This window comes from Triturus cristatus, chromosome 6 (assembly GCF_964204655.1).
Source record: "Triturus cristatus chromosome 6, aTriCri1.1, whole genome shotgun sequence".
Taxonomy (NCBI): domain Eukaryota; kingdom Metazoa; phylum Chordata; class Amphibia; order Caudata; family Salamandridae; genus Triturus; species Triturus cristatus.
This window is the reverse complement of record NC_140589.1, coordinates 1,681,760,176-1,681,782,696: the sequence shown is the minus strand read 5'-3', so window position 1 is coordinate 1,681,782,696 and position 22,521 is coordinate 1,681,760,176. Positions and strand designations below refer to the sequence as shown.

Sequence of the window (22,521 nt, the reverse complement as noted above, 5' to 3'; positions counted from 1 at the left end):
GACAAGGAACAGCACAACAATCATCAACAGTGCAAAATGTCAATAAATCAGGATTGCATTTCAAGTCTACAATAACTGTACAGTGTGCTGCAAACCATTCCCCTTCTGGCGGAACCGCACCCCCTGCCTCTCATGACCCAGCACCAGGTATAAGGAAGACAGTCCACAAGACTAAAGACCCCCGCACATAACGGCCAGCCATCCGCACCTGAGTTGGAGCACCCCCTCCAACCCAAACTCTCGGTATGCCATGAGGGATGGTCCCATACGTAGCTAAGGGAGTGTCTTGCCCCCAACAGCATTCTCCCCTTCTAACAAATAGCAGGTCAGTGGAGCCCAAATGTCTGTTGGTCTCGACGCAGGTGGTAAGAGTTCAGAGTATGTATTAATTTGTTCCTGGCAATAAACAATATCCCGCATCCAGTCCTTTAATTTGGGGGCCCTGCCTCTGCCCCACCTACACGTAACTCGTCTTTTAGCAAGCAAGAAGGCCAGCGCAATGAATTTGCGGAGCGCAGCTTGTATGGGCTCCACGTACCCTAAGAGGGCAAGGATAGGGGAGGGGTCAATCTCCGAGTTGATCATTTTAGATACCGCTGTAAATATCTGGCGCCAATAGCGTTGCACCGCCTCACATGCCCACGCCAAGTGGAGAAAGTCTGCCCCAGGGACATGACACCGGTCGCACCTATCATCTTCCCAGAGTCGGTATTTGTACAGCTTAACAGGAGTGTAATACAATCTGTGAATGTATTTATAGTGTATTATTCTAAATCTACTACTAGAAGAAATACGCTCCGTCTGTTGTAGGCAGAACTCCCACTGTTTGTCCGTCAGTGGGACCTGCAGCTCCAGATCCCACTTCTCCCGAGCCGCAAGAGGCGGCGCGACCACCAGCGAGTGCACCGACCTATAAATCTTAGAGACCAACTTGGCAGGGGCCTCGTCCCGGAGGATACGTTGTAACGGTGCCACCTCCGGCGGCTCCCGTGGAAAATCGGGTGTTAGTGCCTTAAGCCCCTGCCGGAGCCGGACATACAAGAACACCTCAAGGGGAGAAGGATGGATGCCCCCATAGAGATGCTCCAAAGGACGGAACGTGCCATCATGGTACAAGTCCCCCCACGTCTTAATGTGGATAGCATGAGCTAATTTCCGAAACCCCGCTTCCTGCAACAGGGGCATGGCAGGGTGGTAGGCAAGCGGCAGGAGCGGCGCGTATACCATATTTATGCAGAGCTTAGCTGTTATTCGTTTCCAGGCCGTCACCGTACTCGCCACTGTCGTGTGCGTTGTATCTGCCCACGTTACTGGGGTATACAATGCACCTTCTATGGGGATCGGATGCGCCAACCAGTGTTCGGCCGCGAGTTGGGGCATGTATCGGGGCTGCTGTATCCAGAAATAGGCGTAGTGCGCCTGCGCCGCTTGAAAGTACAACTCAAAGTCAGGGACGCCAAACCCGCCCCGATCGAACGACCTAGTGAGGACCTCCCACTTGAGTCGGGGAGATTTCCCGCCCCAAACCAGGCGAATAAGCTCCGAGCGTAGGGTCCGGAAGAAGAAACTGCCCGGATAAAAGGTGATGTTCAAGAAGAGATACAGCAACTGCGGCAGGATTACCATTTTGATCAACGACACCCGGCCCGCCATAGAAAGGGGGAGCGTAATCCATCGAGTAATGCAGTCCGTAATACGGGTCATCTTCGTGCCATAATTGGCCCTCATCAGTTCCTCCCTGTTTTTCTCAATGTGTATACCTAAATATTTGAAATCCCCCTCGCACCAGGCTAGAGGGTACTCCAGCGCAAACTGCGTAGTAGACGCTGTAAGCGGGAAAACCCGCGACTTGCTCCAATTGATCTGAATTCCAGAGAGCCTGCCAAACCTTATGAATTCCCTGAGAATTGGGTTAAGGTTATCACAGGGGTCCCGGATATATAGAGTGATGTCGTCAGCGTACATAGATATCAATATCTGCCTCTGGAAACACCTCAACGCCTTATCCTTATGATGCTGCCTGAGCCGCGCAGCCAGCGGCTCCATGGCGATAGCGAACAGCAGGGGCGACAGGGGGCAGCCCTGTCTGGTGCCCCTGGTGATAGGAAATGCCTCAGAAAGTCTTCCGTTTATCAGCACGCGGGCCTTAGGGGATGTGTACAAGAGCCTAATCCAAGAAATAAATATGAGGGGAAACCCCATACGTTCCAGAACCCGGAATACATAATCCCACTCTAGCGAGTCGAAAGCTTTCGAGGCATCAAGGAAGACGGCAGCCATCGGGAGGTCGTCATGTACGGAATTTAGAATCGAGAAAAAAGTACGTAGGTTATGGGACGTTGCCCGTCCGGGCACGAATCCTGCCTGGTCAGGTAGTATTAGGTTAGGGAGGAGTAAGTTAATGCGGGTAGCAATTAGTTTAGCAAGTATTTTCACATCGCAATTGAGCAGTGAGAGGGGTCGATATGAGTCACACTGGTCCGCAGCTTTACCAGGCTTAAGGAGCGAGGTGATGAGGGCCGTACGCATAGAAGGGGGCAAATGGCCCACCTCAAGAGCATCTTCATACACTTTGCGCAGGACCAGTGCCATAAAATCGATGTAAGTCTTATAGAATTCAATTGGGATCCCATCAAGGCCTGTGGCCTTGCCCGATTGCATGTGCATAATAGCCTCACGCACCTCATCCAATTCAAAGAGGGAGCTCAAAAACGCCCTGTGTGTATCGCTAAGCCACCCCAAGGATACATCCTCCAAATATTCCTGCAGTTGCAGATCCCCAGCCCTAGTCGACGTATACAAGTGGTGATAGTGCTCAACAAATGCGTTAAGAATGAGCGTGGTGTCTCTGTACACTGCACCGTCCACACCTTCAATTTCCAATATAGTGCTTGGCGGGCGCGTCACCTTATCGTCGCTGCCAGGGCTTTCCCTGGCAGCTCGCCCTCGCCATAGCGACGGGCTACCCAGTGTTTATCCCTACATTTTGCTTCCCTATTGGCTTCGGTCATATACTCCGCTATCTTTTCACGGATATGAGCTAGCGTGGCATCCTCAGGGTTGTCGGTCAGCGATGCCTCAAGCGCCTTAAGATCACTCTCCAGAGTACGCAAGCGGGTTAGTATGGTTTTCAGAACGCCTGACCCCTTAGCGATGCATATGCCCCGTATGGTAACTTTAAAGGCATCCCATATGGTTTCAACCTCATTCACGGAATCTTTGTTGCGCTTAAAGAAATCCAAACATTCCTCCCTTAATTCCTCCTGAAACACAGTATCCAGCAGCATCGTGGGCTGCAGGCGCCAAGAAGTCACAGGAGGGCCCAGGTCCGCCACCCGTAACGTAACGCGGGTCGGCGAGTGATCAGAGAACGTTCGTGGGAGATGGTGTGCACGATCAAGCGCCGCATGAAAATGAGGGGAGATAAAGACATAGTCAAGCCGTACCCATGATTTTGCATGCGCCGTGAAGTGTGTTCCTTCGCGCGCGCCAGCATGCAGGTGCCGCCACGCGTCAATTAAGTTATGGTCAGCCAGTGTTTCCAACAATTTCGCACGCGCCTTGGTGTAATGGTGCGGGGCCGGGTGAGATCTGTCCCTAGACGGATCCAGTGTGGTGTTGAAGTCCCCCCCCCCAGATGAGCTGTCTCGGGCCCACGCCTATGATTGCCGCATTGAGGTCCGTAAAGAAATGCGGGTCATCTATGTTGGGGCCGTAGCAACAGACCAGGGTAACTGCCACATGTCCCAGCCTACCCCACATTAGACAATACCGCCCCTGAGCATCGCTTTTAGTGCCCTCCATACTGAAGGGCGTTCCCTTCTTTATCAGTATCGCCACACCCCTAGAGTACGAAGAATAGGAGGAGAAGGCAGTACATGTCGCCCATCTACCGGCAAAAGTGTGAATGGCCTGCGCTCTAAAGTGGGTCTCTTGGATAAAAGCAATGTGTATGACATGGCGGTCTAGATAAGAGAGTATCTGTCTCCTCTTTCGCGGGTCTCCTAGGCCCCTAACATTCCACGTCAGGACATTTAAATCAGAATCTACTCGAACCATGGTGACAATAAGGAGTAATATAGTGCTGCAGCAGAGGATGGCTCCCTACGCAGCTATAAGCATGCATGCTTAACCGCTGTTTCGCCCTTACATCAGAGCAGCGCCACCCCCTGCGTCTCACAATCCCGCAACCTCCTCCGCCAGACCCCATGTGAATGAGTGTGGGAGGGGCCTGCACCTCGAGGGGGTCCCTTTGCATGTCACCAGCAGGCGCACCCATAATCTCCAAAAATAGCATCACTTTGATATTGGTCGCGCTCAACATTGCAACAACATATTCAAACATTCCCATCCCTCCACCCCACATCTTGAACATTTCCACCAGAATTCCCGTAACCTCCTGAACAGCAGGGCCTACCGGTAACGTAACCGAGTCACTCCCATACAGTACGGCAAAGTGTACCCCCCTGCTCCACCCAGTGCCAGTCCTCCTGCATATCCACCATTTCCAAATGTTCTGAGCTATAGTTATGGCCAGGTTCGTCACACTCACTCGTTCTGCATCCGTCATCCAGGATCTATCTGCAAGAAAGTTCCCACTATCCCGAGCATGCCAACCCCTACCACAGTCCTCAGGCTTGGGCACATCAGGACGGCCTGGGCTAGTAAGCTCTAGCGCTACCACTCTAACCTCCTCCCATTCACCCCCAGAATGCAGGACAGATAGCCCCGTACGCTCCATGACCCATGATCCATCAATGAGCATCCCTATCCTATCGCTTCCGCAGTCCACATTCACGAACAGTGTGTGCAGCAGGGGTCCCCGCCAGTGCCAGTCCCTCCGCCCGGGCGCAGTTGCCCTAGCAGAAATGAGGGCAACGGGAGAGACCAGGGCCGTCACATGCATCCCTACCCCACCTCCAACCCACTGAAGCAACCCCAACTTGCCAGAATCCCCTCCCCTCCCCCCACCCATAACTCCCCATAGAAAGCACAACAGGAGCAGCACATTCAGTGTAAGCAATGGGGTATACCCCATGGGGTCCGTCCAGAGTGCGCCCATATCCACCCCCAATGTCCTGCCCCCTCTCACAGCAGGGGAAGGTGTGGGGAGGTGGTGCCTGGAATACATTACCAACTGCTGTCCCACATCCGACCACGGTATTCTCAAACAGACTCGGCGTCGTCACACTTGCATGCCCCTCAGGCGTGCATCTGTATTAAGCATATGGCAATAGCCCTTTGGTTCGCAGGTTCCATCTAGCAAAAGGCACAACCTCATGTCTAGTGTTCATCTTCGTGATCTTCTTCGCCACCAGCAGACCTCTCTGCACGCCCATTCTTTAGAGCCTTAAGAAACTCCTCTACTTGCTGCAGATTTGCAAAGAAGTGTTGCTGTGCTTGGTGGGTAACTCAATTTCGCCGGGTAAAGTAGTGCATAATCAATTTGTCGAGCCCGCAGTTTCTTTTTAACCTCGAGGAATTTACGCCGCTGTTCTTGTACGAGAGGCGTGAAGTCTGGGTAAACGGTAAAGCTGACCCCGTCACACGAAAGTCTCTGAGTCGTGCGAGCTGCTCGCAGTGCTGTGTCCCGGTCTCGATTAATTTAGTAGCCGTGCAATGATGGGTCTTGGAGGAGCTCCCGGTTTTGGCCGCGGCCCAAGAGAGCGGTGTGCTCTCTCGACTATAAATTGCTTATAAAAAGCATCGGAGCCAACGGCGGCCAGGAGAATCCTTTCCACGTAGTCTTCCATGCGTCCTGTATTGGTGGACTCCGGAATCCCCACCACACGTATGTTATTGCGGCGGCCACGGGCCTCCAACTCCTCATTCTTTGCCGCTATAATTCTTAGGACATTATCCATTCTTGAGAGCTGCGTGGTGTGGGAGGCTGTGGTATCGTCGTTATCAGATATCCGCCTTTCAGTTTCAGTTATCCTTTCTTCATGTATATCCATTTTCTGCGCGATGGCGTCCATTCTGGACGATAGCCGGTCTACTTTATCCACAATTGTAGCAAAGCCTTGTCTCATCTCCTGCATCAGTTGCTGTAGGTCCGTGGCTGGAGAGCAGGAACTCGCCTCCGTCGCGGGTGTGCCCTGGGTGCCTCCCGATTCCTGCGCACCCCGCACCCCCTTCTTGGTCGCCGGGGCCTCAAACGTGAGTTTAGGCTGCCGACTGTCCTGCTTGCCCATCGTGGGTGTTGGCACAAACCCGTAGCAGCACACGAGTATGGCGGCCTCTGCTATCCTCATGGGCACAGGCGGGCCCAGAAGTCCTGGACAGCACACAGCGCGACCGCAGCAGTGAATATTGGGCTACCAGTGGGCCCGAACCAGCCACCCCGAGCGGGGAACGCAGGCAGAGAAGAGGCGTCCACCACCGCCGCCCCTAGAGGAATTCCGGCCGTCGTAGCCCCTAATATCCACAGAGGTCGTGGCAGTCAATCTAAGTGAGATGCCCTGCAGTGGGCACACGCCCGCCGCTGTCAGCAGGTCGCAGGGGGCAGGGCCGCGGCGCCCGGAGTGTGGTGCTTCCTTCGATCCCCCAAATAGTAGGCTGGTTCCCCAGCAGAGCACTGCAGCACGGGAGACAGGCCAGCAACGCCCCGGCACACAATCAGGAGACGAGCTCAGCCTCCGCCGCGTCACCGCCGATATCCCCGAGGCGGGGAGCCTCCGAGTCCCTCTCACAAGCCCGGGCACCACACATCTGCCGCCCCCCCCCCCGTCATGTGGGCGCAGGCCAGGTCACCCTCTCGTCTTCGCTTGGCAGCAGGGGGAGGGGGGAGCGCGCATCGGATCCCCGATGCACTAGCGTCTTTTCAACCGGTCAGCCCTCCACCTTTACACCACTCTCGGGCCTCCGGGGAAATCCTCCAGCACCGGACTTCGCGATAGCGGGTCGACCAAGGCAAGGTACGCCGCCGCCACACACTGCCTGCTACTCTTCCATCAGTCCTCGGCCCGTCGTCGCTGCTCAAGAGGATGGGGGGGGGGGGGAAGCGGAGGGGGGGCCCCAGATTCACCAGAGCACGCTGTCCCTCATCGCCCGCTGCACGCCCCAACTCCTCACCCCACAGCGTCCAGTACGTCTCTCCCGCCGGCGGTGCCGCTCCTCGTAGGGCCCCGGGTGCACTGATAGCCCTCGCACAACAACGCTGCTTACTTCAGGGTGGGGGTGTCCGGCTGCGCCTCGTGTCCTCTCAGCGCCCTCTCCACCTCGCAGCCCATCCACACAGTCCGCAAGATGCCGCCAGCGTGGGCCTTCAGCACGGCCCACTTGCCTCGTGGTGTGCCCCGGCCTGGCGTAGATCACACGCCGGGTGGCTCGCACCGCCCCTCGTCAGCCAAGCGCCCCTTCCGGCTATCGCCTCCGCAAACTCCGCCGCGGCTGATCGCACAGGTCTCCAACTTTCGCTGAGGCTGCAGAAACGCACCCTTAACATCCACGGGTAGTTTCAGTCGTGAGATCAGCAGTCTAAGCAGGATAATTTACGGATTTCAGTTCCAGGCTGCAGGAGCCTCACAGGAGTGCGGCCATTCTGCGTGCGCGCTCTCTAGCGCCCCCCTGCATGCATGATTCTTGTATGGTTAACCCTTGTAACTCACTTACTCTCCGTAAGGATGTCATGGCAATGAGAAATGCTGTTTTTAATGTGAAGTGTTGGATTTCTGCCTTTATGCATGAGTTCAAAAGGTTTTGCCATAAGTTGTGTGAGCACTGTATTTAGACTCCAGATGGGAACTGGAGCTGTTCTAGGAGCTGCATTTCTTTTAGATCCTTCTAGGAATCTTTATGACCGGTCTTGTGAAGAAGCATTTGCATGTTTTTCCCCTGGTGTAAGCTACGATGGCAGCGAGGTGCACCTTTATGCTGGAGTAGTTGATGTGACTGTGTAAGAGATGAGTTAGATATATGAACACTGTTTCCTGAGTGTTGATTGAGTTCATCTGGTTGTTAGCTGTGCACCAAGTGGTGTATTGCTTCCATTTTGTGGCATAGCATTTCCTTGAAGTTTGCTTTCTCACTTCTTTCAGAATTTCCATTGTTCGTTGGGGCAGGTTGAGGTGACCAAACTATGTATTCAGGTGCCAAGCAGCTAGGTGTAGCGTTGTTGGTTCCGGATGAAAGATTTGGCCCTGTTGTATTGTCAACAGGTCTTCATCTGCTCTGATCTTGATTATTTGTCCCCTGGACAGTTCTAGCAGAGATGAATACCATGTTTGTCTTGGCCATTGTGGGGCAATGAGAACTAGATGTGTCCCTGGTTGACTTGCCTTTTCCAACACTTTGAATTAGGGGTATTGGTGGAAAAGCATATGCAAATGTTCTTGACCAATTTAGAGACAGGGCATTCCCTTTTGACAGGTGGTGCTGAAACCTCTAGGCAAAGGACTGGCATTTCTTGTCCTGTATTGTTGCAAAGAGGTCTATCACTGGTGTTCCCCAGAGTCTGAATATGTGTTGTACTGTCTTGTGCTTCAATTTGTAGTCCTTGACCAAATGTTCCTCTTCCTGTGGGCTTTGTTGTTGAAGCCACCTCTTTTGAAGGTACCTCTTTGCTGCAGGGGTCCCATTGTGCTTGGGAAAATTAGGACCCAACTGCACTTTTTTTAAATTACCATTTATCTTCACGGATGTGAGAGCAGCGGTAAAATACTCACTCCTCCTCCACATTTGTTCTAAGGAGGGTCTCCATATCCAGTACATCTTTTCCCTTATCTTCCAGACCACTGAATAAAACTAGGTTCTGGGTACCACAAAAGATCATTTTAACTCACTCACTTTTCCAGGCCCACATACCCACATGCACAACCGCAGCGTCTACTTTAAAGTTCTCCGCTAAAGAGCCCTCTCGCGGGGCCCATGGAGGACAGCAGCGACACCCCCACGAGGAGCAACGCCCGATGATGAAGCATGACACTAGCAAGGCTGTGAGGGCACTAAGTAAAAAAGGAGGAATTCCCCCACCTTCACCACTACCCAACTGTATTGAGAGAACACACAAACGCTTTCCCCAACCAGAGTAGGTCAGGTCCCATTGTGACAAAACAAATGGCTTGGGAGGGGCCACATGTAATACTGCACCACAATCGGTTATTTGAAGGAAGACGGAGAGTACCGTGAATGTAGAAAGGCCAAAAGAGCTGACAAATAACCAAGCCCAAAGCAAAGCCTTGTTTGGCTAAGGGCAAATGGCTGTTACGCCTGTAAGGGGTCGGTGTCCCGGGCACCACATCCCATTAGACAGATTTTGTGGATGAGTCTGGAGGTCAGGGTGACATCCACCAACTCGAGTCGCATATCAAAAACAGTTAACTGATACCGCTCAAACTCTACGCATAGAGATGTAAGTTGTGCAATATGAATTGAGGGACAGGGTACCACACTCTCCCGGCCTAATCTGGAGCCACCAGGATGACTTGAGCCTGGTCATATGAACTTTTCAGAACTAGAGACAGGAAGTGTAGCGGTGTGAAGTTATACAGGAGTCCCTTGTTCCATTCTAGCTGGATTGCGTCTCAAAGAGTGCTCTTAAGGAAAAGCAAACATGAAAAATTATTGACACTGAGCTTTTCACAGTGGCGAAAATTATTAGCCTGGGGTTCTCTCTGTAGGGGAAGAAACCTTGATCCACCCTGGAATGAAGACACCACTCACGATCTGCCAGATGATAGCTGTTCAATTTTTCGACTCTGGCATTCAGGCACCCAGATAGGTGGTTTTCATTGAGGAAGATGCCCTGGTGACTTAACCATCTCCAGTTATGTAAAGTCTTCTGACACAGGATCCCACTTCACCCTGCTTGTTGTAGTACCACATGGAGGTGGTGCTGTCTGTGAGAACCTGCGCCAGTCTCTTCTTGATGCACTGCAGGAAGGCCTTTAGGGACAGACAGACTGTAGCTCCAGTCCAGATCCATTTCCGCATGTGCTGCCCCCCTCTTTAGCCCTGAAGCGATGCCTTCTTCACCACCCTGGATGGGAAAAGGAGAGTTGCTTACCATAGGACAAAGTGCGATCGGTCACCCTCCACTGCAGATCTTGAGCAGCCTCCTCCAAAACCTGAATGGTGTCCGAAAGGCATCCCTGGTGCTGTCAATTGGCATTTCAGGCTCCACTGCATGCGCCACCAGGCTTGGTTGACAAAAATGAGGTACAAATCTGAGACAAAGAATCAGAGCCATCCTCACCTGGATCTACCCTCAAACATCAGGATCACAGCCACAATGTCAAGAACTCATAGGTAAGAGGGAAAAGCCCTGAACTCCGTGTCCAGGATCACACCAATGAATGGAAGCCTCTGTGAGATAATCAGGGAGGACTTTGGCTCACTTATAGTGAAACCCAATGATGGTAAAAGTTCCACTGTGAAACCCAATGATGGTAAAAGTTCCACTGTCATTCGAAAGTGGTTCACTACAGACTGCAGCAAGCTAACCTTCAGCTAGCAGTCATCAAGATACAGGAATGAAGGAAATCCCAACATACGAAGATGAATAGTGAAAAGCACCCCCACTTTCGTAAAAGTTTGAGGTGCCCTGGGGAAAGGATGAAAGGGAGCACAGTACACTGAAAATGCACCTAACCCACTTTGAAAACCAAGTAATACCTTTGGGACAGATGAACAGGTATATGTAAATACACATTATGCAAGTCCAAAGACGACATCCACTTTGCTAGGTTCAGAGCAGATATCATCTGAGCCAATTTTAGCATTTTGGATTTCTGCTTCAGCAGGAAGGCGCTTGGGATTCAAAGGTCCAAAATAGACCTGAGGTGACTTTGCTTTTTTGGAACAATGACCTAGTGAGATTAACACCACCACCTTTCACAAAGTCTGGTACTCTCTCTATGGCAACCTTGACGAACTACGGGCATGCTTCCTGTGCCAGGATCGACAGTTGGTCACCTGAGATTTGTTGCAGTGAATGATGAATATTGGGCTAGGAGGACAGAGAAACTGTAGGCTCGTGCCTGCTAGTACAATTTGTAAGACCCATCTGTTGGATGTGATGAATCGCTAAGCAGGGAGGAACTGCTGGATCCTGCATCTAACTTTTGGGGCGGGGAGGTGCATCACTAAGGGCAAAGTACATGGGCTTGGTGGCTGCAGGAGAGAAGGACTCCGTGGACTGATGCCAATGTTGGTCTGCACGTTTTTAGCCAGTTTGGTGCCCACAGACCCAAAAGGAATGGATTGTCTGCTGCATCATTGGCTGGGAAGGCTATCTCTGCCTATACGCTAGTCCCTTGGAATAGCCCAAACATTCCCTAAACTGGTACATACATTTATTAAGCATGGGTTAACAGCCCCAAAGAATGCGCTGTGGCTCTACTGTCTTTAAAGTTTTCCAAACCGGAGTTTGCCTTCTCTCAAAAAGTGAGAAATCATCAAGGGGCATGTCCACTAGCAAAACTTATACATCACTAAACAAGCATTGGCATAGCCAATAGGTCTCGCCTTTGGGACCTTATAAGTGTTTAGCCATGCAACAGTTGCATAACTAAATACTTATAAGGTCCCAAAAGCAAGACTTATTGGCTATGCCAAGCGGCCGCGAAAGTGATCGCTAACGCGATCAAACATCAAAGCGGCCGTGCGGCCCCGAAAGTGAAAGTAATTGCGGTCAAGCGCATCGCGCGCGCACATGCACTGTAGCTCTAGGCTGGCCTGGTAGAACTTTTTGGAGCCCTCTCAATAAGTCTCGCCATACCAGCACATGCGCTGGGTCAGGCGAGACCTAAAAACCACAGTGGACCCTGTGTTGGCATCTCTACGAAGGAAAACAATGTTATCTACTTCCCTGCCTTTGCAAACCATGGTATCCAAGCTAGTGCGGATAACATATTTGGCAGCAACCAGCCCATCATGAATCATTTGAGCAAGAGATGCTGCCAAGAAGTGTGTGTGTGAGGGAGTGTGAGGGAGTGTGTGTGTGTGTGTGTGAGAGAGTGAGTGTGAGAGAGTGTGTGTGAGAGAGTGAGTGTGAGAGAGTGAGTGTGAGAGAGTGAGTGTGAGAGAGTGAGTGTGAGAGAGTGAGTGTGAGAGAGTGAGTGTGAGAGAGAATGTATGTGAGAGAGAATGTATGTGAGAGAGAATGTATGTGAGAGAGAGGGTGAGAGAGGGTGAGGGGGTTAGAGAGCGAGTGCGTGTGTGCCCAACAGATAGATTGCAGTGCCACGCTGGCAAAGGAAAAGATGTGTTTGCCAAAGGCGCCAATCAATTCAGACTCTCCGTCTGACAGAATGGTTAGAAAATAGTTATTCATTTTACAAGTAAAAGCCTGTACAAAAAAGCCCTCCTAAGTGAGATGCTTTGTGAGAAACTCCAGGTCACCCGGTGCTGGTCTAGGTGGTCTGGCCACCTACCTGTTCAGAGGGGGGCAAGAACATGGTTTTGACCAGGTAGCCACCAGAGTATCTGTTGAAACATAATTAAAATGGCGCAAGGGCTCGTGCTGTACGAGTACAATCGAAATATTTACCTTAGTCTCAATTGAGGGCTGCTCTAACTTTAGTACTTAAACTGCCCTCCAAACCACCACTGAAAATGAGGCACTTTCTTCCATTGCTGGACCATGTGCAGGGTCAGGTTTTTCCTAAGGAGATGCATCAAGATAACTGGCATTTTAGTACATCAATGTATAGGGCATTCAAACTGTAATGAAGAGGGAGCACGCTATTCTCCTCTCCATCAGCATCAAGGAGCCTGTGGTGTACCCGGCTGTGGCATAGGCTCAGAATCAGCCAAAAAGAGAATGGAGCCTCTGCTGATTGCTGCAATACGGTAGACGCACACGATTAAAGTGAGGTTGCATGACCACAGACTACACTTTCATAATCTCAGTGAGGGACATTGGTAAATATTTAACAAACTATTATTCTGGATCAGACATGAGTATCATAGCTGGGTCATCCAATGGCATCCATGGGGTCAGTATCAGGGTTGGGGTGGGGTGGCAGAAACTGGAGTGGATCTAGGATCACGGTGTAAGTCTGCACTAGAGTCGGTACAGGCCCAGTAACTGGTTCAGATGGGGGTGGTAACACAACTTGAGGCCCCTAGGGATCAGTCGAGCCAGTTGGTGCGCCACACTTACACTGAAAATTTGTAGTATGCCTCTTTGAAGGCCTCTATCTGCTGCAGGTTCAACAATTGTCCAGGATTCTCTGGGCATAGAGGGATCAACTGAGGGATCAGCTTAATGGCCAGTGATCTTGATGGAGAGCTACTGACATCATTATGCCCTTGCACCTTCTCTTTCGTGTCAGAGAGGAGCTATGGGGTCAAGTCCTGCCTCACTTTTTTATGCTTGCATTTAGACTAGGACGTACCAGAGGACTACAAGTGGGAAGGGGAGAAGTCAAGGGAGTGGTACTGTGACCGAGATGCAGCCTTCGAGTTAGAGCAGGATCTACACAAAGGCAGCAACACAAACCACCTGGTCTTATTTTACTTGCAGATGCACGAGGACACACTTATCGCAGAACTTCAAATCATGCCCTGAGCCCAAGCACTCAAGGCACACCTTACGCATGTCAGTGACCAACATGTGCTCCCTGAAGTCGTTGCACAGCGTGAACACTGTAGATTTTGGTGGGACATCCTTTCCTCGCACACTGTGAAAATGTTTGGAGTTGTCAAAAACAGAAAGTCTGGAGCCAAGCTCGTATTCTGTGTCAGAGAGCACAAAACAAAATTAGCTGATATCAGCACGCAGAAGAGTTACTTATATCGGTCTCTGCTGTGTCGATTCCTGGCTGTACAGTCTGAGCACAGAGCCATGAATCACCACGTTGTGGCACGCAGGAGTATTGAGGAAAAATCTCTGGATCCAGTCTGGTGTAAAAGGGATAATTTAAGGTGAAGAATCTGCTGTTAGAAGTATCAATCAGAAGAATTTTTGTCTATGTAACAATCTCTTACTTCACAACCGCAAGACCACCAATTTACCTTTAGAAACCTCCTCAAAATCTCTGCAATTCCCCATCTATCTTAGTCTTGTTACTGGGTTTTTAGTCCATGGTTTTGAGGCTACTCTTAGGATACCCTTTACTGTCACTGCTGCGTGTTACAAATTATATTCACATTAGATCACATTACATAGGCCTCAGGGTAACTGTAAGGCACTCTTCCAGTCACAGTGGAAAATTACACTTGCAGCAATTAATTTTGTTGTTAAATTTCTTACCTGAGAAAAATGTTATTAATCTGCTTCCTGATGAAGGCTCGTAATCCAAGGAATTTACCATAAATGCGATGAAGAACAGTCTTAAGGAAATCACGCTCTCTTGGATCTTCACTATCAAAAAGCTCCAAAAGCTTTAAAAGAAACAAATATATAGATCAATAAATACACATTAAGGTTAAGTGTAACAGAAAAAAATGACAAAAAAAAAAAAAAATATTCAATAGTCACACAGACTAATCATGTACATACGTATATTTCCAAGGTTGAACATCAACATTATTGTAAAACTATGACAGCTGGAAAATGCATGAGGATTCATAAAATTGTACAAGTATAATTAGAAATGAATCTAGAATTCATTCTAAGCAGAAGTATAACTGTCTTGTAAAGTTAAACAAGCTTGAACTGGCTGGTATAGCCTCATGCGTACGCTACAGTTCTACTGAAGTAAAAAGTCTGGATTCTATGAATGAAGAAAACAACCTCTTAGCAATTTGTTTTCCAAATCCTTAGAAACAGGGGCTATAAAGGCTTTACATTGTTCACTGCATATTATTGACTAATCAGGTGACACTTCGGCACTTGCATAGAGGACCCCAGTAAATGCAGGAGGTCAGACGTAGTCTGAAGGTGGGAGACGACAGCGTGGGCGAACTTCTCTTCAAAAGCCAGTCGATGTAGGGGAAGACGGATGCCCCTAACCTGCGCAGATTGGTTGCGCACACCACCATCACCTTGGTGAACACCAAAGGGGAACTGGTAAGGCCAAAGAGGAGCACAGTGAACTGAAAGTGCTCGTAGCCTACCTCGAACCACAGGTAATGCCTGTAGGCAAGCAGGATGGGGATGTGAAAATAAGCATCCTGCAAGTCCAACGCTACCAACAAGTCTTCTTGGTCTAGGGCAGACAAGACCTGTCCAATGTGAACAACTTGAATTTCTCCTTTTTGAGGAAGAGTGACGGTCCGAATGTCAAAAGTGGCCCACAACGATTTGTTCTTCTTTGGAATCAGAAAGTAGTAGGTGTAACAACTACTGCCTACTTCTTAAATCAGAACTGTTTGTATAGCACCCTTTGCCAAGAAGGCTGCAACTTGTTCTTCGAGTAATGCTAGATGATCCTCCACCAGACATTCTTGAATTGGGAGAGTAGGAGGAGGAGAAAAGAAAAGGAAGAGAATAGCCATCCTGCATGATCTGCAAGACCCATCTTTTCAATGTTATAGACCTCCAGTGGAGGAGGAGATGATGAACTTTCCCCCCTACTAAAGTGAAATGGTCTTGCAGACTCAAACTAGGAGTGCTTGGAGGCTGCAGCTGCCGAGGGCTGGGTGGCAGATGACTTCTGGCTACCCTTATGAGGTCAGAATGAACTGCATCCACGCACAACTTGGAAAGTCTCGCAGGATGGTGGCTGGGATACGGCTGATGCAGTTGAAAACCCCTTCCATTGCCACAAAAGGGGCAAAATCTAGGCTGGCCACAAGGTGTGACTGAGAATCTGGCCGTAGTACGAGAATCTTTGCAGCGCTCCAAGGCTGAGTCAGCTATCTCTCCAAAAAGAAGAGTCCATGAGATTGGCCTGGACATCACCCGAAAACCAGATGTTTTAAGCCTTAAGGCAACCATGAACGAAACCGCTCTGCCAAACCTATCAGTGGCGCCCAAACCACACCTAATGGTGAATTTTGCTGCATTTCTCCCATCCTTCACTGCTTAGGAGAGTGCTCCCAGGGCCTCCTCCGGGACCTGTGGCAGTACTTACGCAACAGTATCCCACAGGGTATGTGAGAAACAGCCCCATAAGCATGCAGTAGTCATCGACCGCAATACCAGGATGGTAGAAGAAAACATTTTCTTCACAAGTGTGTCATGCCTTTTGGGTTCCCTATGCGGAGGAGCAGAAGAGAATGCGCCATGTGAAGTCGCAGCCTGAACCACCAAGCTCTCAGGGTTGGGGTGATGGCTGAGAAAACCTGCGTCACGCAGGCCGGGTGATAGGGGCATGCAATTGTCATATGGTTGAAAAGTTTCAGCACTCCGTCCTTCTTGTTGTGTTTGCTATGTTCACTCTAAGCGGCCAAGGGTATGCCCAGACGTGGGTCACTGTGCCACTGGGTTCAAGCTAGCCAGGCTGATGAGGCGATACCCCGAAACCAGTCCCAGGATGCTTGTTTGCGGTCCATGGAGGACCTGGCCTTGCAGTTCGGGCTGGACTGTCCCCATGATTAACAGGGTCAAGACTGATTTCCATATGGCTGAGTCTAAACTGGGGGTGGCATAGTGAGCAAAAACAATGGATTGAACCCAGATCTGTGAATGGGGGTTGGGTGGTTGAAAAGTTTCAGCACTCTGTCCATCTTGCTGTGTTTGCCATGTGCTTAGAAGGACATCTGTTAGTGCTTCATTAAAGGGCAATAGGGGTTCTGAGGTGAAAGCCCCAGGCTGAAGCACCTTGGTCAAGAGATTAGTCCTTATCTGCACAGAGAGCAGCTCAAGTCCAAAGACCTCCTTGCCCTCTTTACCACCAGGACATAGGAAGCTCCCTCCTCCGTAGCCACACTAGTTGGAGAGCGCATTCCAGTATCTGGGGTGGTGTCCCATCCACTGGCTTCCCCAACATCCTCATACAAGCCGTTTTGCTCCATAGGAGCATCCAGTTGTTGTTCTAGAGGGTTCATAGACCCCTTCCCAATCCTCACATGCATGAAACTTCCTCAAAACGCACAGGCAACGATGTAGAACTCCCTGGGCTCTGTCGGCGTCGATCAACAGTAATTCGACTCAGTCGCCGGGTAGAAGGATGGGCTGGTGCCACCGGAGGCACAGACTTCGGGTCCAATGCCAGAGAAGGTCTGGCTGGCACGTCCGGTCTCAACCCGGAAATTAATCCATGCAGCCCCACTGGCACCATGGCCAGAGCCGACTGCATCAAACCTGGGTCAGCCCGCTCAAATACATTGTGTATGGTCTCATAAAACTCATTTATTTGAGCGGACTCCCGGAAATGGGGGGAGGTGCGAAGTCGAACATGGCTCCAGCTCCGCAGAACCGTGCCTAGTGTGTCTGTGTTCTTTACCTCTGTCGTTGACGGACGACATATGAGGTGAAGACGAAGTCTGTTTGGACGACGACTTCTTGTGCCTCTTCCCTGGGTGTCCCCAGGACCTCGAGTTGGTAGGTGATCCTGCGACTTCTTCAAATAGGATCAGGATCTCCACCGAGTCTCGCCGGATGGTGTCGACTACCAGACCGCAAGGAGCTTCAAAGCTGGCTCCTGAAAGGTTTTGGGGGCCATGGCCCAACAGTCCGAGCACGACTTCGTGTTGGGGTCGCATTCGAGGCGCCATAAGCGTACGAGGTGGGGATCGGTTACCAACATGGCGCGGTGACAGGCACCACACAATTTAAACCCAGTACGTCCAAGTTACAGGATCTCAACAAAACTAAAAAAATATAAATCACTCGACAGTCGAAAAAACCTGTCAAAGAGAGACAGAGGGGTAGCTCTAATTCAGACCAGCACTTAACTAGCATGGCGAGAAAAGGACTGGTGCCCATGCGCCGGGGTAGCGCATATATAGAGGACATTGACGCCATAATAGACAACTACGTCACGCAGAGCCGAACAGAGCCACCTGACGGCACACAGGGCTAAGGCTCATGCAAACATTTCCAGATCCATTCTGACACCTGGGGAATTCAAAGGTAAGGAATCTGCAGCTAGATGTATCTATCAAATTAGTGATTTTAAGGAAAGAGCCAACATTATATGGTTTTGAAATCGATAATACATGCTAACTGAAAAAATCCTCGACTTTGAAAAACCTTTTTTTAACTATTAACAAGGCAAATTAAGTTCTACATAGGGTACAAAAGTGTATTTCTTTAAAACTATCCACAATCTGTAGAACTGTGAAAACATACGGTGAACAGTGGGTTTTCCCATGTTGCTGTCCCAACATCCACCCTCGAAAGACCATATGAAATACGGTACATACTTTAAAATGTTTTTATGCCATTTGTTTCTTTAACTTTTATTATTTGGGGGGACCTGACAACAAGCATTTGCAATGCAATAGGTCTCGCATTTGCGAGACTTGCAGCTTTTGACTTTGTCAACAGAAAACCGGGGGCCCTGCTTAAATATAAAGCAGGGCGCTTCTGCACATAAAAGTTATACGCATGGCGGCCCGTGAAGCGGGCACCATGGTTATAAAAAAAACAAAAAAAAAACACTATTCTGGTCTTTCAATGCACAGCACCCCCGTCATGTGCTCCTGCACAACGTTCTTAGCTTTTGGCAGGTGGGCTGTGAGACAGCTGCAGGGATGTTGTAGGCGCACGAACAAAAAACATGAGTTGGCACCAGACTGAACTCCTTTCTGGAAATGAGAGGTAAATGCCAAAGGTGCTTGCTGGCCTGACTCCCGTACTGCCCACATTTCCACATAAGCACTAACTTGATTTCCTTGAGCACGTTAAACTACCCTGTTAGATGTAAATGTAAATGTTGTAGACTTGTAGAGCGCACAGCTACCCCAGCAACGGGGTGTCCCGGCGCTGTAGACCGCTGGGGAACCCGTCCTGGCTATCCCTGTGAGATGGTCCCTTTCTGGGTATCTCCAAGGTGAAACCAGGCATCCCCGGCGTCTGCGGGGGGCCATTGTAGAGATGAGGCAAGCTTAATGCCCAGAGTTGCCGAGTGTGTTCCTGGTTAGAGTAGGTACCGAGGCGAGAATTATCGAGTCTGTTTTGACCCTGGTCCACAACCCTGCCGCGTCGGGAATTGAACCCTGGTCCCTGGCCGATTCTCTGCTTACGGGTCTGCCGCCTCTAACTAGTGAGCCACACCTCTCCACCAGTAGATGAAACGCTACTGCATGACATGAGGTTTACATATTTACAAACGACCTTTCAACCTCTACCGAAAGCTGTAAACAAATAATTTAGTGAAAACAGACCTTCAACTCACAAACTGCTATTCTAGGTCTTTGCATTTTGGTGCTGCGAGTTTTGCTTGTAGAAATGGGCCTGAATGTCCCCCCTTTTCTACATAACGACATGGATGACTATATTGCTGCTGTGGTTTTTACTAAACATCAAAGTCGGCTAACTCCATTATTTTAATTTATTGAATCATGAGGCCAAGTGGTGCATTGGAGAAATTACTGAAATATCTGAATCATTTTGTCAGTTGCGCTCAAATTTCACAAGTGTGCCGCACTGCTTGAAGAAAAAAAAACTGTTGCGGGAGTGTCCCCCCTGCCTCTAACAGCAGTCATTTAAGAAAATAGTGCTCACAAACTTCACTTAAAACATCCAGAGTAACAACACATGTAATAGGGGCAGTCCTCATGGGAGGTTACAACAGAAGAAAAGGAGGTATTAAGGAGGGACTACAATACTGAGCCTCTTGACGAATCAAAGCCACCATTTACAAAGCACAGTAACAGGAGTCAATTGAAAAGATGGGTGGAAAATAGGCGAAGCTTAAAGTCCATTTATGAATACAGCATGGCACGAAGACACAGCGCAAGCGATGCCTAGGCGAGACCTACAACTGACTGCTAATAAGGAGATCTCCGGTGGCCAGGATACCAATCAGACCATTAATCCTCTAAATAAGGGCACAGAATGCAACCCAAAACCCCCACACTCCCTGCGTTTAGGAAGAAATGCACTGTGGCTCACGACATGCAGAACCCTGGCTAACTGTTGCAGACTGAGGGTGAGCCTGGTTCACTCTGAACTGGCCTATCATGCCCTTACTTGAGCTTCACCTAGATCCTTCCAAAACTGAATAGTGCTTTGCCCAGCTGCTGCGATTGTGCCGATAAGCCTTGGGGCAGGCGAGAACTGTCAAGCTGAGTCCCTCAGGCTCACCAGCAGCACTTACAGCGCAGAGACCGTGCCATTCCGCCTACCCGGACTCGAAGGTAGCAAGTGGTCTGCCACACCAGGCTGTTTGAGCTCCCATACAGAGTTCTCCATGGCGGGACAGGGCTTATTTCCATGGCATACATGATAAGTGAAGAGGCAAGGCCCTGTGAGAGCCCATCCTTGGTGGTCCCTTCTGTTTTTCAACTGACTTCTAGTTTATTGAGCTCCTGGGGTCATGGCCACTGCTGGAAGCTATGCAAGCTGGCTGACTGAAAACATGTTGCCTTGGGCCACTGGATCTGGTAGAGACAGAATGAGACTCTTCAAAAAAATGAATACTGGGTCCATATTCAGTACATCTGTGATTTTTGCAACGTAGCCATTACCATAGAGGGGCATACTGCCCCTGCACCATCCAATTCAGTGCCAGAACACTAAGCTGTAGGCTCCTTCGTTGATGCCCCGACATCGAGGTGTATCTATCTAGCCTGAAGACCTGTAAAACGAGCTAGACCATACCCTGGATCTCCTTGAGGGCCAGTCCTAAGAGAAGAAAATGAAAAACAGGAAAATCTGAAGCAAAGAATAAATTAACATTTGATCCAATGAGACCCTCAATACACCATTACAGATCGGCTGAGAAGGAATTGCCAGAAGACAGATTGGGGCCAGGGGTAAAGGCCCTATTGCTCAATATGCAAATCGGCCTCAAATTAATTGATGTCAAAATTGACTCGGACTTAAAGACTGGATCGGATGTAGTACCGCCTAGACAAGCAACATGCCCACTTTGACATGAACAAATGCTGCATCTCAGATATTGAAGATGATGCGGCCACGCAATATAAGCTACAAAAATAAATTACTTTAGAATTGGATAGAGTGAGGGCAAAGACAGAAGACTTAGAAGCGCAATCGCATCGAAAATAACTGGTCTTGCAGAAAACACCATAAAAGACTGTGCAGAGGACTACATTAAAACTATGCTCAAACAGCTATTTGGGCCAGGCAATATCTGTGTTCTACTGGTTGTGGAGCATGCCAACTACTATTTGGCCCAAAGCCTGAACCTGGGTCGGCCTGTGATATAATATAGCAAAACTGCTAAACTTTAAAGACAGACGAGTTTGTGTTCCTGGCTAGAGAACGCAAAGAGCTGCTACACCTAGGCTTTCACATCACAATTTTCCCACATACTATTCAGTCTGTCAAAAAGAGCCAGAGAAAATTTCTCTCAACCAAGAAAAAACAGAGCGTGGTATTCAGTATGCCAGGGTGTATCCGACAAGGCTATGCTGCATGACATAAGGCAAGACACACATCTTTGTGGATCTGCAAGAGGCGTATTGTTTGCTGAAAACGTACGCCTCCTTCAAATAGTTCTAAAAGCCCCACTCCACATTCATCTCAGGACTATCCACTGAGTGACTATCTGTTTCCGTCCTTCTGGGCCCTTGTGAGCCTTTTCCTTGTACAGATTACGAATCCAGTGTACGGTGTGAGAACAGTGCATTTCCTTGTGCTCTATTTAGCCTCTTTAACAGTTAACTAGTAATTAAGACTTTTTAACTTATACAAGCTGAACTGATTGGTCAGTACTCTATTGTTCTTTATTCCAAAGTTCACAAACTGGAACATTTGAGCGTCTCTACTCATGCCACTAATTATAGCAATTGGGCTCGCACAGTAGGTGAGTACTGGCTGTGTCACGCTCTTAGCTGCAAATAGCCAGATAAACCATTTAATTCATATTTTATGTTGGTTATGTATTTGCAGTTTTTGTTATATATTTGGGATATCTTAACAGTACGTTTGGCTAGAGTGGGGCGGGAGGTGGCGATGGGAATTGCAGACAAACATAATAGATGCACACATCTAAGTTCAGCATATATAACACTTTCTTTGTACTAAATGTCAACATCTTTACATACTCAACAACACACCTTCACAGTTGATAGCATGTCAGGGAATAAACGTCCACAGCTTAAGTTTCTGTCTTGGAATATCAGAGACCACAATAATTCTCACAAGACATGCATGATCGTAGCATATATCAAGAGGCATATTACAGGTGTAGTTTTGTAAGAGACCCATGTCTCTGAGGGTGTTCCCGCGGTGGCACAATGGGGACCCAACAGATTTTTATCCCCTTAATATACCTGTCGTGATTCTCAACAGGACAGTGCAGTATAGATACCTCCAAAATATTTCTAACCACGATAGTCGAATCTTCATAATCTAAGGACAGTTGGCCAGATAGAATGTAACCCTGGTTAAGTTTTATGCCACTAATTTTTAAAACTTCCAATTCTTTAGTAATATAATGACCCAATGTAATGGAGTGGATGCCCAGACTATTTATTCGGGTGGTAATCATAATTTGGTAATGCATCCACAGAGAGATAGTGCAGGTAAAGCCCACACTGCACGCCTCTGAGATC

General features: G+C 49.2%; 1 protein-coding gene across 1 annotated transcript in view; it reads right to left on the bottom strand.

The window, feature by feature from the left end:
• PPP2R5A (protein phosphatase 2 regulatory subunit B'alpha) overlaps nucleotides 1-22,521 on the bottom strand; it is a 730,770-nt gene that overhangs the window by 436,962 nt on the left and 271,287 nt on the right. The window contains exon 5 of the mRNA XM_085612862.1: nucleotides 14,198-14,328. Within this exon, the coding sequence (XP_085468988.1) occupies nucleotides 14,198-14,328 (131 nt within the window). The remainder of the gene's footprint in view (nucleotides 1-14,197; nucleotides 14,329-22,521) is intronic.